This window comes from Balearica regulorum, unplaced genomic scaffold, assembly GCF_011004875.1.
Source record: "Balearica regulorum gibbericeps isolate bBalReg1 unplaced genomic scaffold, bBalReg1.pri scaffold_89_arrow_ctg1, whole genome shotgun sequence".
Taxonomy (NCBI): Eukaryota; Metazoa; Chordata; class Aves; order Gruiformes; family Gruidae; genus Balearica; species Balearica regulorum.
In genome coordinates, this window is record NW_022679087.1 from 45,574 (window position 1) to 67,236 (window position 21,663).

At 60.9% G+C, this 21,663-nt stretch overlaps 2 protein-coding genes and 1 long non-coding RNA gene across 7 annotated transcripts in view; all 3 read left to right on the forward strand.

Annotated features, from left to right (window-relative positions):
* Positions 1 to 5,569, forward strand: part of LOC142599846 (sperm-associated antigen 4 protein-like) — a 14,430-nt gene extending 8,861 nt beyond the window's left edge. For 3 of the 5 annotated variants that reach the window (XM_075741596.1, XM_075741597.1, XM_075741598.1), the window contains 3 exons: positions 3,984 to 4,154; positions 4,520 to 4,609; positions 5,387 to 5,569. In XM_075741596.1, the coding sequence (XP_075597711.1) occupies positions 3,984 to 4,154; positions 4,520 to 4,609; positions 5,387 to 5,518 (393 nt within the window). In that variant the 3' untranslated portion in view covers positions 5,519 to 5,569. Of the gene's footprint in view, positions 1 to 1,575; positions 1,760 to 1,977; positions 2,072 to 2,655; positions 2,732 to 3,302; positions 3,416 to 3,983; positions 4,155 to 4,519; positions 4,610 to 5,386 lie in introns of those variants that run through there. The other 2 variants (XM_075741599.1, XM_075741600.1) reach the window with 2 other exon arrangements.
* On the forward strand, positions 288 to 1,522 carry LOC142599842 (uncharacterized). Its single transcript, XR_012833270.1, has 3 exons — positions 288 to 436; positions 773 to 840; positions 1,450 to 1,522. It is a non-coding gene; the product is annotated as an uncharacterized LOC142599842 (long non-coding RNA).
* A 2,009-nt stretch (positions 5,570 to 7,578) lies between the features above and the next one.
* LOC142599845 (sperm-associated antigen 4 protein-like) lies at positions 7,579 to 21,586 on the forward strand. The gene is made up of 11 exons (XM_075741595.1): positions 7,579 to 7,901; positions 8,151 to 8,235; positions 8,802 to 8,869; positions 9,480 to 9,541; positions 9,729 to 9,760; positions 17,993 to 18,086; positions 18,672 to 18,747; positions 19,319 to 19,431; positions 20,000 to 20,170; positions 20,538 to 20,627; positions 21,407 to 21,586. Exons 1-11 carry the CDS (start codon positions 7,619 to 7,621, stop codon positions 21,536 to 21,538), a joined length of 1,206 nt encoding a protein of 401 aa, XP_075597710.1. The 5' UTR covers positions 7,579 to 7,618; the 3' UTR covers positions 21,539 to 21,586.
* The last annotated feature ends 77 nt before the right edge of the window (positions 21,587 to 21,663 follow it).

A 21,663-nucleotide genomic window follows, 5' to 3' on the forward strand; every position in this document is an offset into this window, starting at 1 on the left:
CCCTCCCTGAACGGCCACTGCGAGGTGCCTGCCAAGGGGCAGGGAGAGACGGGGTAAGAATCGGGCTGTGCTGCCAGGTGGGCTTCCCGAGGCGGGGGACTGCTGCTGCCAGCTTGCTTCCTCTTCTCCCACCACAGGCCTGTAGAGCAAAGGATGGGGAATGGAGAAGGGGGGACGCCTGGAAGCAGCCCAGCTGTGCTGCCCTCTCTCGCTGCTGCTGGGACGGGCCCTCCTCTGGCAAGGGCCTCTGCTCGGGCTACTGCTGCCCGCCTCGCCTCCCGCGGCGTGGGGACAGTGGGCAGCTGGCTTTTGTCTTTTGCCTTCCCCAGGAACCTTTGCGTGGGTGTAAAACTGCTGAGCCTCTCTTCGATGCCAGGTGCCGGCTCAGCCACTCAGGGGCCGGCCAAGTGGAGCGACAAGGCCACAGAAATTGCACGTAAGCTCAGCACTGCTGCTTGCTGTGAAGTCCTCTGGGGCGAACCGGGAGAGCCGCGCTGTGCCAGAGCTCTGGCCAAATGTCCCAAGTGGCAGGAGAAGTGCAGGCTGCCCTGCTCTGTGCCCCAGGGAGGGAGTGCGTAGGACTCGGGGCCCGCCTCCCCACAGGGAGCTGAAACACGCGTGGCTGGGCATCCTGGAGAAGAGACCTCGAGCGGCGGGCCTAACTCTTCTCTGGTTTCTTTCAGGCTTTTTGGCCTGAAAAGGGAAATGCACCTGTGAAGGGGTTTGTCCAAGACTTGGATCATTGACAGCCACAGGACTCCCTCTTTTTCAGGCAAAAGATGGCCCTGCAGAAGAAGAGGTTCTTGAAAGTCGTCTTCTTGTTGCTCCCGGTGGCTCTTGGTGAGTTTGCATGAGCAAACGCCTAAGCGCGACAGCCTGACTGTGCCGGATGCCAGCTTTCAGCTGGCTCGCTTTCCTTTTGGGCCAGCACGTGCGGAAGCTCCCGTGGCCCAAGGGCTTTCTGGGTATGTCCGTGGCTGGGACTGGCTTCCAGAGTGCCCGTAAGACTGGTAGTCTCGCGGCCATGCTGCTCCTCTGGCCACTGCACCAAGTGGCTTGCTTGATCTGCAAGTCTTGGAGAGAAGGGCGTAGGTATTTCCAGGCCTGAAGTGGGGATTCCCAGAGGGGAGGGGCCGTGCAGGGGGACCAACGGAGAGGTCCCTCTCGTAGCCCATGCAGCCTGGTCTCGGTGCTCACGGAAGCAGTGAGGGGAAATGGGGAGTAGCTCCAGGGCACCCAGCACACCTGAAGATCATGGCTGTGCGGTCCCCTCAAGCCTGGGCTGATGGGTCCCAGTAAGAGGAGCGTCCTCTCTCTGCACCCCACGTTCCCCACCTCCTCAGCTAACCTGCTGCCCCACCCCCATGGCAGCAGGGAGGAGACAACGCGACTGCAGGCATCGCTAGCAACCCCAGTACAATAACTGTCTCTTGGTGATGTGAATTGCAGCTGGTGTTTACTGCGGGACCTCACGGCCAGCGTGGACAATGTGGGCAACGGGACCGATAGAGGTCGGTGACTCTTGTGGGACAGGCACCTCCTGCAAGGGAGCGTTGCTGACCGCGGCTGGATAAATCACGGGCTCCTCTGCTTCCACGCAGGGTGACCCAAAGGAGCAGCAGCTGGTGCCGTGTCTTCCTAGGGAAGCCTCGGCAGCTCTGGTAGCGGATGCTCTAACGGAGCCTTTTTGCTTTTCAGGAGCCGGCATGTGCGTCTGCAGCAGACCTGAAGTAAGAAATGTTTCCTGAGCTCCAACTGGGTCTGTGCAGAAGCATCAGCCAACCTTGTGCACTCACTTTCCTAAGAGCCAGGGCTCCCATACTTCCCTGCTGCCTTTGCCTTTTGCTCAACCGGGTGCAGAAGGGAAGCACGAGCAAAGCAGGGAAAGCGCACGTCTCTCTCCTCCTTGCTGAGCTCAGATGCTCCCTAGAGGGGATGGGCCGCTCTCTGACAAGCTCTGCTTTCCTGTTCCTGCAGGAACTTGGACGCTTTGTTGGCGGAGCAAAGCCAAAAGGTGCAGCTTCTGCTGGAGGAGGTGGCTCAACTGAGGGCGGAGATCAGCAGTGCAAAGGTGATCCTGCAGTTTGGGGAAGGAGGCTTGGGTGGGCAGCACCCCCTGGAGAAAGCACTCCTTGGGGTTGTCGGTGGGGTCGGCCTGCTGACCGCAGCAACCCAGCCTTTGCCCCGGGGGCTTGCTGGGTGAGCTTCTGCCCTGCACAGGCCCTGCTCCAGCCCCAGTTTAACCGGGCCGCTCCAGGCAGCGGAGGACTCCCTTGGCCTTCCCTTGGCACGCCGGCGCCTCTGGCTGCTCTGGCCGAGCCCCTGAGGCGGTGGTGTGACCCAGGCACGCTGACGGGGCCAGCCACGGCTGGCAGGGCCCGAGCCCGTCTCCCGGCTGACTTGGGGAGCGTGGAGGCTGGGCAGGAGGGTGCGGGACCCTCGTCAACCCACCTCGGGGCCATGGCCGTGGCCACGGCCACAGATCCCGGTCCTCAGTCCTCGCGGCTCACGTCAGCAGCAGAAAGTCTTGCAGCTCTGTGGACGAGGCTTGCCTTGCGTTTCTGACAGCGACCCTTTGCCTCTGCGGGCGCTGGTAGCCACGCTGAACTGCCCGCTGATGCCATCCTTTTCTCTGTGTGTTTATGGTGTTCCCAGGAAGTGAAGCAGGCAGCGTCCCAGACGGCTTCGGAAGTCTACGTCGAGATGTCTGACTGGGCCCTGAAAAGCTCTGGTATGGACACAAGCAGCCCTGTCTCCTTGCCCTGCGCTTGTCTGTAACACTCCCCAAAGGAGCCGGTGCTCCAGGCGCTGCTCTCCAAAGTGGGGGCGCTGAAATGCTTCATGGGGTCCAAGAGCAAGGCTGTGGCAGAGTGGCGCCGCTCTCAGACTGCTCCCAGTGCTGCCCACAGCCTCCGCACGGCTGCCTCTGGCGCTGCCCCCGCACGTGTACCTGTGCTGATGAAGGGGCTCTCTTCCTCTCCACTGCATTTGAAAAGGCAATGGCTGGGCCATCCTTTGCTGCCCACACAGCAAGCCCTCAGCATTGGTCTGCTGTCATTCCCATGGGCACCTGCTGTCTCCCAGAACGCTCAGGACCTTCTCCTCGTGGCGCTGTGAGAGAAACAGTCAATAGGCGCATGGATGCCATCATTGCCCCGCACCGCTGGGCACCCCCACCGGCGTGGTGATGAGGACAGGACTGACAGACGTGGAGCTGGCCGGCGGCGTCAGAAAGACTGCCTGAGCACCAAGGCCTCCTAGTCGGTGGCCTCTTGCAGTCATCTGCTCTGCCTTCCTTACAGGTGCCACCATCGACATGCAGAGAACTTCCGAGACCTACTACTGCAAAGAGCATTGGAGCTGCAGGGTTTTAAGCTTCTTCTACGTTGCCAACCCTCCTGATACTATTTTGCAGGTATTGTAGCAGAAGTCATCACGGAAGGTTTCCTTCCTTCCTGGGAACAGTGGTACTGCTTAAGCCCACCGTGTTGATCAGGTTCCTGAAGCCAGAGCTCTAACGCAGGGCTCGGCTCGCTAGAAATCAGCGGTTCCCCTCAGGAGGGGAACGGAGCTGAACTGAGCTGAACTGCTGCGTCTTGCCCGCAGCCCTCGGCCACAGCTGGATGAGAGACTTCTCCCTGGTGACCCCGTTTCCACACTCCTCCCTACGAGAGATGTTTTGGGGGCAGGAGGCGGGAGGTGGGGGGTGCCCTGCAGAGCCACTGGGCAGAGACGTGTTTCTGCTAGGCCCTTACTAGGATGGTTTCCTCACCGGTATTCTCCTCTGCTCCGTAATACTGAGAGCCCCCTTTGTCGGGCAGGGAAGAAGGCCTCCTGCTTCTGCGCGTTTCCTCACACGCGCCTCATTTCCCAGCTGAAACAGACCCTGTGGACACACCGACGCCTGTGCCTCAGGCTACATGGGCAGCTGTGTTGGCCCCACCACTCTCTCACCCTTCATTGCTCTCGCGTTCTGCTTGCAGCCAGATGTCTCCCAAGGAAACTGCTGGCCTTTACAAGGGCATCAGGGCCAGGTGGTCATCAGGTTGCCAGCACGAGTCCATCTGACTGGTGTCACTGTGCAGCACACAGTGGGCCAAGAAGTCTTTACATCTGGGACCATCAGCAGCGCCCCGCGAGACATCGCTGTCTTTGTAAGTCTCTGCTGGGCGTTTCTGGTGGGGATGTGGCCCCGGGGGAAAGGCGGTCAGGGACAGGGTCTTGCTTGCTTTTGGGCATCCTTTGGGGTTTGCGCCCTGCTCTCTCCCGAGCACTGCAGTGCCCCAGCGGCATGCTTCAAGGGCTCTGGAGGTTTCATCCCTCTTAAGACTTGTTCTGGCCAAGCGCCTGAGGGTTCTTGACCAAAACTCAAGGCGGAGACTAAGCTCCACCATAACCAGTGCCAGACTATGGCCGGAGCCCCAGGAGAGGCTGGGGAGGTAACAGGGCTGATCCAGCACATACGTTCCCTCTTTGTCGGGATGAGTCTGAGCTGCTGTCCTTGTGCTTTGCCCCTGAGGGAGTGGACACGGACGGAGAAGAAGAAACTCTCCTTGGGACGTTCACGTACGACATAGCAAAAGAGGCCATTCAGACCTTCCCTCTAAAGGTACGATCCGTGCACGGGGGCAAGGTGCCAGGGAGCAGAACAGGTTTGCCTGCAGGTCCGTGGCGGGAAGAGTGTGACTGCTTTCTCCCTGGGCGGATGACCAACGGGGGGAGAGAGAGAGAGAGAGCTGGCAGGGTTGGGAGGGCTGAGTAGCACACGGTGGTGGTAGGAAAAGGATAGCAAGGGCAAGGTCAGGCCCGTGGGAGCATGAGTCCCGAGTGATCCCTGGCTGCACCCACTGCCTTTGGCAGAGCCAGCTGCACATGTGACGTCTTTGTGCCGTGGAGAAACAGGGACGCCTGGTGGCAAAAGCCATCGGGCAGCACCGCTGCTCCCGGTGGTGGCCTGCTGGTGGGCTGGACAGTGTCCTCTCCTCCCAGCATAGCATGCCCCTTCTCTCCCGGTGCTCTCACGCCTGCCAGGAGGAAAGCAGGCAGTGCGGAGAGCGGGAGCGTGGTGGGGTTGCACACCAGCCGCCCCACGCCTAGGAGCACCTCCCCGGCTTCTCAGTCGGCACAGGGCAAGCAGCAGAGGGAAGGGGCAGAGGGAAGGGAGACCGAGCCGAGCCCCAGCCGGGCTGGCATGCAGAGGATGCCAGGTGCCTTCCCCCTTCCCGTGTCCCCAGCTTCCCCAGCAGCGTGCCTCAGATTTCCACAGCCGCCCCCACCACCGGTCAGGAGCTTGCTCCTGAGCAGGAGCAGGGCTGCCAGGGGGAGATACGTTGGCTGCATTGTTGCTCTTAACACCCCCATCTCCTTTTCCCTCGTTTCTTCCCAGAACGCACCGTTTCCCAGAGCCTTTTCATCTATCAGGCTTCTTGTGAAGAGCAACTGGGGGAAACCAGCGTACACCTGCATTTATCGAGTGCAGGTTCACGGGAAGATGGCAAAACCAGAAAGCCTCACCTGAAAGCGGAGGCGGACAAAAAAGAAGGACAAACATAATAAAGAAAAAAGTGTGGCACTTCAGATCGGCGTAGAAGATTTGTCTCCAAAGCGGGGTGCACAAGAAGGTCCATTGCGAGGAGGGCGGGAGCGTGTGGAAAATGTTAGGACTTCAAGCTCATTTCTTCTTAAAAACGAGGAAGAGATTAAGCATTCCTAAGATTTAATCCAGAGAGGAGAGGCCCAGCCTGGCACCGCTCCTTCTCCCGCCGCCCCGGGAGGCTCCACTGTCCTGGTTCTGGCAAGGGATAGAGTTAATTTCACAAGGAGCCAGGCCAGGTGAGCCAAGCTGGCCGGGGGCTGTTCCCTACCATGTGACGTCATGCTCACCATAAAAGGGGGCTAGTCGGGCAGGGGCGGGCTCGGCGTGGCTCTGGGACAGGTTGAGCGTCCGGTGGGTCGGTCATGGGATAGGTAAATGGTTCTCTGTTATCACCCATTGTGAATATCTGTTATCAGTACTGTTGTTGATTGTTTTCCCCCTCCCTTGCTGTCCCAGTAAACTGCCCTTATGCCAACCCTCCAGGCTTTGCCGTTGTTTTTCCCTTCTCCTCCCCATCCCGCCGGGGGAGGGGTGAGCGAGCGGCGCGTGGCACTTAGCTACCGGCTGGGGCTAAACCACCTTCATCCGCAAGTGGCACCAGCCTAGGGCACGCAGGAAGGCTTCAGCTTGCAGCAGGGAGACTGCCACCCGCCCCCAGAGCAGGCTCCGCAGGAGCTCTCCCAGGAGCTCGGCCACTCTCTTCCCGGCTTCTCAAGCAATGGCACCCGCCAGGAGGTGACAGGCAGGGCCCCCCGCCAGCCACTGCAGCGCCCTTCTCTGGCCCCAGCCACACTCCGGCCCCGTAGCCCTTGTCCCAACAAGCCTTGGGACAGCTCCTTGGGGCGCCCAGGGCCGGGGTTGGCAGCTCCTGCCTTCCTTTCTCGGTAGAGGGGAAAAAAGAGTTTAGAACGGGCACTGGAATGTGGTAAAAGTTTTGATGAAATGAAGAGAAAACTGATGGGAGCCACCACACAAAGTCAAGGCAGAATCGGCAAGGGTGAGAAAAAAACGGTCCTTGTTGACCAGACGTTCCGCTGGGCCCCTGACAGCACATCTGGGCTAACTGGGTTTGTCTATCTTGGCCTACAAAACACTTGCGAGAGGAGAAAGGCTGCTGCGCGGCAGGGGAGCATGGCAGGGTTTGGGGGGCCCACAGGCATGGGCTCCCACTGCCCGGGAGGGCGGCAGCTGTGTTGCCCCAGGGGAGCCCACAGGGTCTCCCCGCCCTGCTCAGCCCTGGGGAGCCCCAGCGTGACATCACAGCTACCATTGTGAGGTCAGAGCTAGCCGTCCGCAGAGCCCTGTGGTGCGCGGGCAGGGCTCCCAGAGCTGCTGTGTGGCTGTTGCCCTGAGCAGGCGTGCTCCTGCTGGGGGGCTGCTGCTGCCGGAGCTGTTTTTTGCCTGGGTAGCCACACTGCTGGGGCTGAGGCGGAAGAGCTGAGCAGGGAGCCTGCCTTTGCCCAGACATGGCGAGAAGAAAGGCCTACCGAGGAAGACGCCAAGGGGCCTCCACAGTCTCCTTGGCAAATGAGGCCGACCAACAGCTGGCAGGGGAGGCAGCGGGCACAAGCCGCTGCCAGATGAGTAGGTAGGAAGTGGGCTGCTCCTGCTCGGGGCATCAGGATAGGGTGGTAGCACGGATGTGGCCTGAGGGCGGCCAGTGGGGTGGGGAGCAGCGTGGAGAAGCCCATGGAGGTTTTCTGAAGCAGAGCCCCGTGGCTTGCGAAGCCCCCCTTCTGTGGGGATGGCTCTCAGCTGAAAGCCTGGCTCGCTCCCCCAGCCAGAAGCCAGTGTGCAGCAGGGCCGTTCCTGCAGGAAGCGGGAGCCGCGTGCTGCAGGGGACGGAGCTGAGCCCTGCTGCACGGGGAGATTTTGCTGCACGGGGAGGCCAAGCCCCTGGGACCCGAGACTGGCTCCCTCGGGAGGCTGAGGTGCAATCCTGCCAGGTGGGCTTCCCGAGGCGGGGGACTGCTGCTGCCAGCTTGCTTCCTCTTCTCCCACCACAGGCCTGTAGAGCAAAGGATGGGGAAAGGAGAAGGGGGGACCCCTGGAAGCAGCCCAGCTGTGCTGCCCTCTCTCGCTGCTGCTGGGACGGCCCCTCCTCTGGCAAGGGCCTCTGCTCGGGCTACTGCTGCCCGCCTCGCCTCCCGCGGCGTGGGGACAGTGGGCAGCTGGCTTTTGTCTTTTGCCTTCCCCAGGAACCTTTGCGTGGGTGTAAAACTGCTGAGCCTCTCTTCGATGCCAGGTGCCGGCTCAGCCACTCAGGGGCCGGCCAAGTGGAGCGACAAGGCCACAGAAATTGCACGTAAGCTCAGCACTGCTGCTTGCTGTGAAGTCCTCTGGGGCGAACCGGGAGAGCCGCGCTGTGCCAGAGCTCTGGCCAAATGTCCCAAGTGGCAGGAGAAGTGCAGGCTGCCCTGCTCTGTGCCCCAGGGAGGGAGTGCGTAGGACTCGGGGCCCGCCTCCCCACAGGGAGCTGAAACACGCGTGGCTGGGCATCCTGGAGAAGAGACCTCGAGCGGCGGGCCTAACTCTTCTCTGGTTTCTTTCCCAGCCGTGGTCTTCAGCCGCCTTTGCCATCTGGCAGGTGCCCTCGTCTCCCTGTGGAGACATGTGCTGAGCGCGTGCGTCTTCGCCGTGTACGTACTACATGTTTCTGTGTGGATGGGAGGAGGAGAAAGGGGATGTCTGAGGGCAGGTGCAAGCAAAAGCGGGGAGAGCAGAGGGTGTTCCCCAGCCAGCAGCCCGCGGCTCCCAGTCGGGCGCCGAAGCTCGTGCTGTGGCCGTTCTCAGGGAGAGCCAAGAGCAAAGCCCCTCGGCAGTCTCACTCCCACGTATTTGCCAGAGCCCCAAACTTTGGCTGCGGTAGCACAAACTGCCGCGTAGCCAGACGCTCGGGAGCAGAGCGAAGCCTCCGCAGGGGGAGGCTTTCCCCGGCTCTGGAAGGAGAGCGCGCAGGTCTGGGAGGGCTCTGGGAGGAAAGCCAGACGCGTGCCCCTGGAGCCCTTCCTTTGGGGAAGATCTGCCGGCAGTGTCGAAGGGTGTGGACAGGAATTGTGTTCCTCCTGGGCACTGCTTTGTCAGCTCTCTGTCAGCAGCAGGCTTCCAAAACGGTGGCTTTTTGGCCTGAAAAGGGAAATGCACCTGTGAAGGGGTTTGTCCAAGACTTGGATCATTGACAGCCACAGGACTCCCTCTTTTTCAGGCAAAAGATGGCCCTGCAGAAGAAGAGGTTCTTGAAAGTCGTCTTCTTGTTGCTCCCGGTGGCTCTTGGTGAGTTTGCATGAGCAAACGCCTAAGCGCGACAGCCTGACTGTGCCGGATGCCAGCTTTCAGCTGGCTCGCTTTCCTTTTGGGCCAGCACGTGCGGAAGCTCCCGTGGCCCAAGGGCTTTCTGGGTATGTCCGTGGCTGGGACTGGCTTCCAGAGTGCCCGTAAGACTGGTAGTCTCGCGGCCATGCTGCTCCTCTGGCCACTGCACCAAGTGGCTTGCTTGGTCTGCTAAGTCTTGGAGAGAAGGGCGTAGGTATTTCCAGGCCTGAAGTGGGGATTCCCAGAGGGGAGGGGCCGTGCAGGGGGACCAACGGAGAGGTCCCTCTCCTAGCCCATGCAGCCTGGTCTCGGTGCTCACGGAAGCAGTGAGGGGAAATGGGGAGTAGCTCCAGGGCACCCAGCACACCTGAAGATCATGGCTGTGCGGTCCCCTCAAGCCTGGGCTGATGGGTCCCAGTAAGAGGAGCGTCCTCTCTCTGCACCCCACGTTCCCCACCTCCTCAGCTAACCTGCTGCCCCACCCCCATGGCAGCAGGGAGGAGACAACGCGACTGCAGGCATCGCTAGCAACCCCAGTACAATAACTGTCTCTTGGTGATGTGAATTGCAGCTGGTGTTTACTGCGGGACCTCACGGCCAGCGTGGACAATGTGGGCAAAGGGACCGATAGAGGTCGGTGACTCTTGTGGGACAGGCACCTCCTGCAAGGGAGCGTTGCTGACCGCGGCTGGATAAATCACGGGCTCCTCTGCTTCCACGCAGGGTGACCCAAAGGAGCAGCAGCTGGTGCCGTGTCTTCCTAGGGAAGCCTCGGCTGCTCTGGTAGCGGATGCTCTAACGGAGCCTTTTTGCTTTTCAGGAGCCGGCATGTGCGTCTGCAGCAGACCTGAAGTAAGAAATGTTTCCTGAGCTCCAACTGGGTCTGTGCAGAAGCATCAGCCAACCTTGTGCACTCACTTTCCTAAGAGCCAGGGCTCCCATACTTCCCTGCTGCCTTTGCCTTTTGCTCAACCGGGTGCAGAAGGGAAGCACGGGCAAAGCAGGGAAAGCGCACGTCTCTCTCCTCCTTGCTGAGCTCAGATGCTCCCTAGAGGGGATGGGCCGCTCTCTGACAAGCTCTGCTTTCCTGTTCCTGCAGGAACTTGGAGGCTTTGTTGGCGGAGCAAACCCAAAAGGGGCAGCTTCTGCTGGAGGAGGTGGCTCAACTGAGGGCAGAGATCAGCAGTGCAAAGGTGATCCCGCAGTTTGGGGAAGGAGGCTTGGGTGGGCAGCACCCCCTGGAGAAAGCACTCCTTGGGGTTGTCGGTGGGGTCGGCCTGCTGACCGCAGCAACCCAGCCTTTGCCCCGGGGGCTTGCTGGGTGAGCTTCTGCCCTGCACAGGCCCTGCTCCAGCCCCCGTTTAACCGGGCCGCTCCAGGCAGCGGAGGACTCCCTTGGCCTTCCCTTGGCACGCCGGCGCCTCTGGCTGCTCTGGCCGAGCCCCTGAGGCGGTGGTGTGACCCAGGCACGCTGACGGGGCCAGCCACGGCTGGCAGGGCCCGAGCCCGTCTCCCGGCTGACTTGGGGAGCGTGGAGGCTGGGCAGGAGGGTGCGGGACCCTCGTCAACCCACCTCGGGATCTGTGGCCGTGGCCACGGCCACAGATCCCGGTCCTCAGTCCTCGCGGCTCACGTCAGCAGCAGAAAGTCTTGCAGCTCTGTGGACGAGGCTTGCCTTGCGTTTCTGACAGCGACCCTTTGCCTCTGCGGGCGCTGGTAGCCACGCTGAACTGCCCGCTGATGCCGTCCTTTTCTCTGTGTGTTTATGGTGTTCCCAGGAAGTGAAGCAGGCAGCGTCCCAGACGGCTTCGGAAGTCTACGTCGAGATGTCTGACTGGGCCCTGAAAAGCTCTGGTATGGACACAAGCAGCCCTGTCTCCTTGCCCTGCGCTTGTCTGTAACACTCCCCAAAGGAGCCGGTGCTCCAGGCGCTGCTCTCCAAAGTGGGGGCGCTGAAATGCTTCATGGGGTCCAAGAGCAAGGCTGTGGCAGAGTGGCGCCGCTCTCAGACTGCTCCCAGTGCTGCCCACAGCCTCCGCACGGCTGCCTCTGGCGCTGCCCCCGCACGTGTACCTGTGCTGATGAAGGGGCTCTCTTCCTCTCCACTGCATTTGAAAAGGCAATGGCTGGGCCATCCTTTGCTGCCCACACAGCAAGCCCTCAGCATTGGTCTGCTGTCATTCCCATGGGCACCTGCTGTCTCCCAGAACGCTCAGGACCTTCTCCTCGTGGCGCTGTGAGAGAAACAGTCAATAGGCGCATGGATGCCATCATTGCCCCGCACCGCTGGGCACCCCCACCGGCGTGGTGATGAGGACAGGACTGACAGACGTGGAGCTGGCCGGCGGCGTCAGAAAGACTGCCTGAGCACCAAGGCCTCCTAGTCGGTGGCCTCTTGCAGTCATCTGCTCTGCCTTCCTTACAGGTGCCACCATCGACATGCAGAGAACTTCCGAGACCTACTACTGTAAAGGGCATTGGAGCTGCAGGGTTATAAGCTTCTTCTACGTTGCCAACCCTCCTGATACTATTTTGCAGGTATTGTAGCAGAAGTCATCACGGAAGGTTTCCTTCCTTCCTGGGAACAGTGGTACTGCTTAAGCCCACCGTCTTGATCAGGTTCCTGAAGCCAGAGCTCTAACGCAGGGCTCGGCTCGCTAGAAATCAGCGGTTCCCCTCAGGAGGGGAACGGAGCTGAACTGAGCTGAACTGCTGCGTCTTGCCCGCAGCCCTCGGCCACAGCTGGATGAGAGACTTCTCCCTGGTGACCCCGTTTCCACACTCCTCCCTACGAGAGATGTTTTGGGGGCAGGAGGCGGGAGGTGGGGGGTGCCCTGCAGAGCCACTGGGCAGAGACGTGTTTCTGCTAGGCCCTTACTAGGATGGTTTCCTCACCGGTATTCTCCTCTGCTCCGTAATACTGAGAGCCCCCTTTGTCGGGCAGGGAAGAAGGCCTCCTGCTTCTGCGCGTTTCCTCACACGCGCCTCATTTCCCAGCTGAAACAGACCCCGTGGACACACCGACGCCTGTGCCTCAGGCTACATGGGCAGCTGTGTTGGCCCCACCACTCTCTCACCCTTCATTGCTCTCGCGTTCTGCTTGCAGCCAGATGTCTCCCAAGGAAACTGCTGGCCTTTACAAGGGCATCAGGGCCAGGTGGTCATCAGGTTGCCAGCACGAGTCCATCTGACTGGTGTCACTGTGCAGCACACAGTGGGCAAAGAAGTCTTTACATCTGGGACCATCAGCAGCGCCCCGCGAGACATCGCTGTCTTTGTAAGTCTCCTGCTGGGCGTTTCTGGTGGGGATGTGGCCCCGGGGGAAAGGCGGTCAGGGACAGGGTCTTGCTTGCTTTTGGGCATCCTTTGGGGTTTGCGCCCTGCTCTCTCCCGAGCACTGCAGTGCCCCAGCGGCATGCTTCAAGGGCTCTGGAGGTTTCATCCCTCTTAAGACTTGTTCTGGCCAAGCACCTGAGGGTTCTTGACCAAAACTCAAGGCGGAGACTAAGCTCCACCATAACCAGTGCCAGACTACGGCCGGAGCCCCAGGAGAGGCTGGGGAGGTAACAGGGCTGATCCAGCACATACGTTCCCTCTTTGTCGGGATGAGTCTGAGCTGCTGTCCTTGTGCTTTGCCCCTGAGGGAGTGGACACGGACGGAGAAGAAGAAACTCTCCTTGGGACGTTCACGTACGACATAGCAAAAGAGGCCATTCAGACCTTCCCTCTAAAGGTACGATCCGTGCACGGGGGCAAGGTGCCAGGGAGCAGAACAGGTTTGCCTGCAGGTCCGTGGCGGGAAGAGTGTGACTGCTTTCTCCCTGGGCGGATGACCAACGGGGGGAGAGAGAGAGAGAGAGCTGGCAGGGTTGGGAGGGCTGAGTAGCACGCGGTGGTGGTAGGAAAAGGATAGCAAGGGCAAGGTCAGGCCCGTGGGAGCATGAGTCCCGAGAGATCCCTGGCTGCACCCACTGCCTTTGGCAGAGCCAGCTGCACATGCGACGTCTTTGTGCCGTGGAGAAACAGGGACGCCTGGTGGCAAAAGCCATCGGGCAGCACCGTTGCTCCCGGTGGTGGCCTGCTGGTGGGCTGGACAGTGTCCTCTCCTCCCAGCATAGCATGCCCCTTCTCTCCCGGTGCTCTCACGCCTGCCAGGAGGAAAGCAGGCAGTGCGGAGAGCGGGAGCGTGGTGGGGTTGCACACCAGCCGCCCCACGCCTAGGAGCACCTCCCCGGCTTCTCAGTCGGCACAGGGCAAGCAGCAGAGGGAAGGGGCAGAGGGAAGGGAGACCGAGCCGAGCCCCAGCCGGGCTGGCATGCAGAGGATGCCAGGTGCCTTCCCCCTTCCCGTGTCCCCAGCTTCCCCAGCAGCGTGCCTCAGATTTCCACAGCCGCCCCCACCACCGGTCAGGAGCTTGCTCCTGAGCAGGAGCAGGGCTGCCAGGGGGAGATACGTTGGCTGCATTGTTGCTCTTAACACCCCCATCTCCTTTTCCCTCGTTTCTTCCCAGAACGCACCGTTTCCCAGAGCCTTTTAAGTCTATCAGGCTTCTTGTGAAGAGCAACTGGGGGAAACCAGCGTACACCTGCATTTATCGAGTGCAGGTTCACGGGAAGATGGCAAAACCAGAAAGCCTCACCTGAAAGCGGAGGCGGACAAAAAAGAAGGACAAACATAATAAAGAAAAAAGTGTGGCACTTCAGATCGGCGTAGAAGATTTGTCTCCAAAGCGGGGTGCACAAGAAGGTCCATTGCGAGGAGGGCGGGAGCGTGTGGAAAATGTTAGGACTTCAAGCTCATTTCTTCTTAAAAACGAGGAAGAGATTAAGCATTCCTAAGATTTAATCCAGAGAGGAGAGGCCCAGCCTGGCACCGCTCCTTCTCCCGCCGCCCCGGGGGGCTCCAGCTGTCCTGGTTCTGGCAAGGGATAGAGTTAATTTCACAAGGAGCCAGGCCAGGTGAGCCAAGCTGGCCGGGGGCTGTTCCCTACCATGTGACGTCATGCTCACCATAAAAGGGGGCTAGTCGGGCAGGGGCGGGCTCGGCGTGGCTCTGGGACAGGTTGAGCGTCCGGTGGGTCGGTCATGGGATAGGTAAATGGTTCTCTGTTATCACCCATTGTGAATATCTGTTATCAGTACTGTTGTTGATTGTTTTCCCCCTCCCTTGCTGTCCCAGTAAACTGCCCTTATGCCAACCCTCCAGGCTTTGCCGTTGTTTTTCCCTTCTCCTCCCCATCCCGCCGGGGGAGGGGTGAGCGAGCGGCGCGTGGCACTTAGCTACCGGCTGGGGCTAAACCACCTCATCCGCAAGTGGCACCAGCCTAGGGCACGCAGGAAGGCTTCAGCTTGCAGCAGGGAGACTGCCACCCGCCCCCAGAGCAGGCTCCGCAGGAGCTCTCCCAGGAGCTCGGCCACTCTCTTCCCGGCTTCTCAAGCAATGGCACCCGCCAGGAGGTGACAGGCAGGGCCCCCCGCCAGCCACTGCAGCGCCCTTCTCTGGCCCCGCCACACTCCGGCCCCGTAGCCCTTGTCCCAGCAAGCCTTGGGACAGCTCCTTGGGGCGCCCAGGGCCGGGGTTGGCAGCTCCTGCCTTCCTTTCTCGGGAGAGGGGAAAAAAGAGTTTAGAACGGGCACCGGAATGTGGTAAAAGTTTCGATGAAATGAAGAGAAAACTGATGGGAGCCACCACACAAAGTCAAGGCAGAATCGGCAAGGGTGAGAAAAAAACGGTCCTTGTTGACCAGACGTTCCGCTGGGCCCCTGACAGCACATCTGGGCTGCTGGGTTTTTCTATCTTGGCCTACAAAACACTTGCGAGAGGAGAAAGGCTGCTGCGCGGCAGGGGAGCATGGCAGGGTTTGGGGGGCCCACAGGCATGGGCTCCCACTGCCCGGGAGGGCGGCAGCTGTGTTGCCCCAGGGGAGCCCACAGGGTCTCCCCGCCCTGCTCAGCCCTGGGGAGCCCCAGCGTGACATCACAGCTACCATTGTGAGGTCAGAGCTAGCCGTCCGCAGAGCCCTGTGGTGCGCGGGCAGGGCTCCCAGAGCTGCTGTGTGGCTGTTGCCCTGAGCAGGCGTGCTCCTGCTGGGGGGCTGCTGCTGCCGGAGCTGTTTTTTGCCTGGGTAGCCACACTGCTGGGGCTGAGGCGGAAGAGCTGAGCAGGGAGCCTGCCTTTGCCCAGACATGGCGAGAAGAAAGGCCTACCGAGGAAGACGCCAAGGGGCCTCCACAGTCTCCTTCACAAATGAGGCCGACCAACAGCTGGCAGGGGAGGCAGCGGGCACAAGCCGCTGCCAGATGAGTAGGTAGGAAGTGGGCTGCTCCTGCTCGGGGCATCAGGATAGGGTGGTAGCACGGATGTGGCCTGAGGGCGGCCAGTGGGGTGGGGAGCAGCGTGGAGAAGCCCATGGAGGTTTTCTGAAGCAGAGCCCCGTGGCTTGCGAAGCCCCCCTTCTGTGGGGATGGCTCTCAGCTGAAAGCCTGGCTCGCTCCCCCAGCCAGAAGCCAGTGTGCAGCAGGGCCGTTCCCGCAGGAAGCGGGAGCCGCGTGCTGCAGGGGACGGAGCTCAGCCCTGCTGCACGGGGAGATTTTGCTGCACGGGGAGGCCAAGCCCCTGGGACCCGAGACTGGCTCCCTCGGGAGGCTGAGGTGCAGTCCTGCCTGGCTGAGGGGGGCAGCTGTGCAGGGAGGAGAGGGGTCGGGAGACCGCCAGCGCGCAGGGAAGAGGTGGGCACGGTGGGGGCGTGGTGGGGGACAGCTGCCTGTACCCCTCCCTGAACGGCCACTGCGAGGTGCCTGCCAAGGGGCAGGGAGAGATGGGGTGAGAATCGGGCTGTGCTGCCAGGTGGGCTTCCCGAGGCGGGGGACTGCTGCTGCCAGCTTGCTTCCTCTTCTCCCACCACAGGCCTGTAGAGCAAAGGATGGGGAAAGGAGAAGGGGGGACCCCTGGAAGCAGCCCAGCTGTGCTGCCCTCTCTCGCTGCTGCTGGGACGGCCCCTCCTCTGGCAAGGGCCTCTGCTCGGGCTACTGCTGCCCGCCTCGCCTCCCGCGGCGTGGGGACAGTGGGCAGCTGGCTTTTGTCTTTTGCCTTCCCCAGGAACCTTTGCGTGGGTGTAAAACTGCTGAGCCTCTCTTCGATGCCAGGTGCCGGCTCAGCCACTCAGGGGCCGGCCAAGTGGAGCGACAAGGCCACAGAAATTGCACGTAAGCTCAGCACTGCTGCTTGCTGTGAAGTCCTCTGGGGCGAACCGGGAGAGCCGCGCTGTGCCAGAGCTCTGGCCAAATGTCCCAAGTGGCAGGAGAAGTGCAGGCTGCCCTGCTCTGTGCCCCAGGGAGGGAGTGCGTAGGACTCGGGGCCCGCCTCCCCACAGGGAGCTGAAACACGCGTGGCTGGGCATCCTGGAGAAGAGACCTCGAGCGGCGGGCCTAACTCTTCTCTGGTTTCTTTCCCAGCCGTGGTCTTCAGCCGCCTTTGCCATCTGGCAGGTGCCCTCGTCTCCCTGTGGAGACATGTGCTGAGCGCGTGCGTCTTCGCCGTGTACGTACTACATGTTTCTGTGTGGATGGGAGGAGGAGAAAGGGGATGTCTGAGGGCAGGTGCAAGCAAAAGCGGGGAGAGCAGAGGCGCAGGTCTGGGAGGGCTCTGGGAGGAAAGCCAGACGCGTGCCCCTGGAGCCCTTCCTTTGGGGAAGATCTGCCGGCAGTGTCGAAGGGTGTGGACAGGAATTGTGTTCCTCCCGGGCACTGCTTTGTCAGCTCTCTGTCAGCAGCAGGCTTCCAAAACGGTGGCTTTTTGGCCTGAAAAGGGAAATGCACCTGTGAAGGGGTTTGTCCAAGACTTGGATCATTGACAGCCACAGGACTCCCTCTTTTTCAGGCAAAAGATGGCCCTGCAGAAGAAGAGGTTCTTGAAAGTCGTCTTCTTGTTGCTCCCGGTGGCTCTTGGTGAGTTTGCATGAGCAAACGCCTAAGCGCGACAGCCTGACTGTGCCGGATGCCAGCTTTCAGCTGGCTCGCTTTCCTTTTGGGCCAGCACGTGCGGAAGCTCCCGTGGCCCAAGGGCTTTCTGGGTATGTCCGTGGCTGGGACTGGCTTCCAGACTGCCCGTAAGACTGGTAGTCTCGCGGCCATGCTGCTCCTCTGGCCACTGCACCAAGTGGCTTGCTTGGTCTGCAAGTCTTGGAGAGAAGGGCGTAGGTATTTCCAGGCCTGAAGTGGGGATTCCCAGAGGGGAGGGGCCGTGCAGGGGGACCAACGGAGAGGTCCCTCTCCTAGCCCATGCAGCCTGGCTCTCGGTGCTCACGGAAGCAGTGAGGGGAAATGGGGAGTAGCTCCAGGGCACCCAGCACACCTGAAGATCATGGCTGTGCGGTCCCCTCAAGCCTGGGCTGATGGGTCCCAGTAAGAGGAGCGTCCTCTCTCTGCACCCCACGTTCCCCACCTCCTCAGCTAACCTGCTGCCCCACCCCCATGGCAGCAGGGAGGAGACAACGCGACTGCAGGCATCGCTAGCAACCCCAGTACAATAACTGTCTCTTGGTGATGTGAATTGCAGCTGGTGTTTACTGCGGGACCTCACGGCCAGCGTGGACAATGTGGGCAACGGGACCGATAGAGGTCGGTGACTCTTGTGGGACAGGCACCTCCTGCAAGGGAGCGTTGCTGACCGTGGCTGGATAAATCACGGGCTCCTCTGCTTCCACGCAGGGTGACCCAAAGGAGCAGCAGCTGGTGCCGTGTCTTCCTAGGGAAGCCTCGGCAGCTCTGGTAGCGGATGCTCTAACGGAGCCTTTTTGCTTTTCAGGAGCCGGCATGTGCGTCTGCAGCAGACCTGAAGTAAGAAATGTTTCCTGAGCTCCAACTGGGTCTGTGCAGAAGCATCAGCCAACCTTGTGCACTCACTTTCCTAAGAGCCAGGGCTCCCATACTTCCCTGCTGCCTTTGCCTTTTGCTCAACCGGGTGCAGAAGGGAAGCACGAGCAAAGCAGGGAAAGCGCACGTCTCTCTCCTCCTTGCTGAGCTCAGATGCTCCCTAGAGGGGATGGGCCGCTCTCTGACAAGCTCTGCTTTCCTGTTCCTGCAGGAACTTGGACGCTTTGTTGGCGGAGCAAAGCCAAAAGGTGCAGCTTCTGCTGGAGGAGGTGGCTCAACTGAGGGCGGAGATCAGCAGTGCAAAGGTGATCCCGCAGTTTGGGGAAGGAGGCTTGGGTGGGCAGCACCCCCTGGAGAAAGCACTCCTTGGGGTTGTCGGTGGGGTCGGCCTGCTGACCGCAGCAACCCAGCCTTTGCCCCGGGGGCTTGCTGGGTGAGCTTCTGCCCTGCACAGGCCCTGCTCCAGCCCCCGTTTAACCGGGCTGCTCCAGGCAGCGGAGGACTCCCTTGGCCTTCCCTTGGCACGCCGGCGCCTCTGGCTGCTCTGGCCGAGCCCCTGAGGCGGTGGTGTGACCCAGGCACGCTGACGGGGCCAGCCACGGCTGGCAGGGCCCGAGCCCGTCTCCCGGCTGACTTGGGGGAGCGTGGAGGCTGGGCAGGAGGGTGCGGGACCCTCGTCAACCCACCTCGGGGCCATGGCCGTGGCCACGGCCACAGATCCCGGTCCTCAGTCCTCGCAGCTCACGTCAGCAGCAGAAAGTCTTGCAGCTCTGTGGACGAGGCTTGCCTTGCGTTTCTGACAGCGACCCTTTGCCTCTGCGGGCGCTGGTAGCCACGCTGAACTGCCCGCTGATGCCGTCCTTTTCTCTGTGTGTTTATGGTGTTCCCAGGAAGTGAAGCAGGCAGCGTCCCAGACGGCTTCGGAAGTCTACGTCGAGATGTCTGACTGGGCCCTGAAAAGCTCTGGTATGGACACAAGCAGCCCTGTCTCCTTGCCCTGCGCTTGTCTGTAACACTCCCCAAAGGAGCCGGTGCTCCAGGCGCTGCTCTCCAAAGTGGGGGCGCTGAAATGCTTCATGGGGTCCAAGAGCAAGGCTGTGGCAGAGTGGCGCCGCTCTCAGACTGCTCCCAGTGCTGCCCACAGCCTCCGCACGGCTGCCTCTGGCGCTGCCCCCGCACGTGTACCTGTGCTGATGAAGGGGCTCTCTTCCTCTCCACTGCATTTGAAAAGGCAATGGCTGGGCCATCCTTTGCTGCCCACACAGCAAGCCCTCAGCATTGGTCTGCTGTCATTCCCATGGGCACCTGCTGTCTCCCAGAACGCTCAGGACCTTCTCCTCGTGGCGCTGTGAGAGAAACAGTCAATAGGCGCATGGATGCCATCATTGCCCCGCACCGCTGGGCACCCCCACCGGCGTGGTGATGAGGACAGGACTGACAGACGTGGAGCTGGCCGGCGGCGTCAGAAAGACTGCCTGAGCACCAAGGCCTCCTAGTCGGTGGCCTCTTGCAGTCATCTGCTCTGCCTTCCTTACAGGTGCCACCATCGACATGCAGAGAACTTCCGAGACCTACTACTGTAAAGAGCATTGGAGCTGCAGGGTTTTAAGCTTCTTCTACGTTGCCAACCCTCCTGATACTATTTTGCAGGTATTGTAGCAGAAGTCATCACGGAAGGTTTCCTTCCTTCCTGGGAACAGTGGTACTGCTTAAGCCCACCGTGTTGATCAGGTTCCTGAAGCCAGAGCTCTAACGCAGGGCTCGGCTCGCTAGAAATCAGCGGTTCCCCTCAGGAGGGGAACGGAGCTGAACTGAGCTGAACTGCTGCGTCTTGCCCGCAGCCCTCGGCCACAGCTGGATGAGAGACTTCTCCCTGGTGACCCCGTTTCCACACTCCTCCCTACGAGAGATGTTTTGGGGGCAGGAGGCGGGAGGTGGGGGGTGCCCTGCAGAGCCACTGGGCAGAGACGTGTTTCTGCTAGGCCCTTACTAGGATGGTTTCATCACCGGTATTCTCCTCTGCTCCGTAATACTGAGAGCCCCCTTTGTCGGGCAGGGAAGAAGGCCTCCTGCTTCTGCGCGTTTCCTCACACGCGCCTCATTTCCCAGCTGAAACAGACCCCGTGGACACACCGACGCCTGTGCCTCAGGCTACATGGGCAGCTGTGTTGGCCCCACCACTCTCTCACCCTTCATTGCTCTCGCGTTCTGCTTGCAGCCAGATGTCTCCCAAGGAAACTGCTGGCCTTTACAAGGGCATCAGGGCCAGGTGGTCATCAGGTTGCCAGCACGAGTCCATCTGACTGGTGTCACTGTGCAGCACACAGTGGGCCAAGAAGTCTTTACATCTGGGACCATCAGCAGCGCCCCGCGAGACATCGCTGTCTTTGTAAGTCTCCTGCTGGGCGTTTCTGGTGGGGATGTGGCCCCGGGGGAAAGGCGGTCAGGGACAGGGTCTTGCTTGCTTTTGGGCATCCTTTGGGGTTTGCGCCCTGCTCTCTCCCGAGCACTGCAGTGCCCCAGCGGCATGCTTCAAGGGCTCTGGAGATTTCATCCCTCTTAAGACTTGTTCTGGCCAAGCAGCCTGAGGGTTCTTGACCAAAACTCAAGGCGGAGACTAAGCTCCACCATAACCAGTGCCAGACTACGGCCGGAGCCCCAGGAGAGGCTGGGGAGGTAACAGGGCTGATCCAGCACATACGTTCCCTCTTTGTCGGGATGAGTCTGAGCTGCTGTCCTTGTGCTTTGCCCCTGAGGGAGTGGACACGGACGGAGAAGAAGAAACTCTCCTTGGGACGTTCACGTACGACATAGCAAAAGAGGCCATTCAGACCTTCCCTCTAAAGGTACGATCCGTGCACGGGGGCAAGGTGCCAGGGAGCAGAACAGGTTTGCCTGCAGGTCCGTGGCGGGAAGAGTGTGACTGCTTTCTCCCTGGGCGGATGACCAACGGGGGGAGAGAGAGAGAGAGAGAGCTGGCAGGGTTGGGAGGGCTGAGTAGCACGCGGTGGTGGTAGGAAAAGGATAGCAAGGGCAAGGTCAGGCCCGTGGGAGCATGAGTCCCGAGAGATCCCTGGCTGCACCCACTGCCTTTGGCAGAGCCAGCTGCACACGCGACGTCTTTGTGCCGTGGAGAAACAGGGACGCCTGGTGGCAAAAGCCATCGGGCAGCACCGTTGCTCCCGGTGGTGGCCTGCTGGTGGGCTGGACAGTGTCCTCTCCTCCCAGCATAGCATGCCCCTTCTCTCCCGGTGCTCTCACGCCTGCCAGGAGGAAAGCAGGCAGTGCGGAGAGCGGGAGCGTGGTGGGGTTGCACACCAGCCGCCCCACGCCTAGGAGCACCTCCCCGGCTTCTCAGTCGGCACAGGGCAAGCAGCAGAGGGAAGGGGCAGAGGGAAGGGAGACCGAGCCGAGCCCCAGCCGGGCTGGCATGCAGAGGATGCCAGGTGCCTTCCCCCTTCCCGTGTCCCCAGCTTCCCCAGCAGCGTGCCTCAGATTTCCACAGCCGCCCCCACCACCGGTCAGGAGCTTGCTCCTGAGCAGGAGCAGGGCTGCCAGGGGGAGATACGTTGGCTGCATTGTTGCTCTTAACACCCCCATCTCCTTTTCCCTCGTTTCTTCCCAGAACGCACCGTTTCCCAGAGCCTTTTCATCTATCAGGCTTCTTGTGAAGAGCAACTGGGGGAAACCAGCGTACACCTGCATTTATCGAGTGCAGGTTCACGGGAAGATGGCAAAACCAGAAAGCCTCACCTGAAAGCGGAGGCGGACAAAAAAGAAGGACAAACATAATAAAGAAAAAAGTGTGGCACTTCAGATCGGCGTAGAAGATTTGTCTCCAAAGCGGGGTGCACATGAAGGTCCATTGCGAGGAGGGCGGGA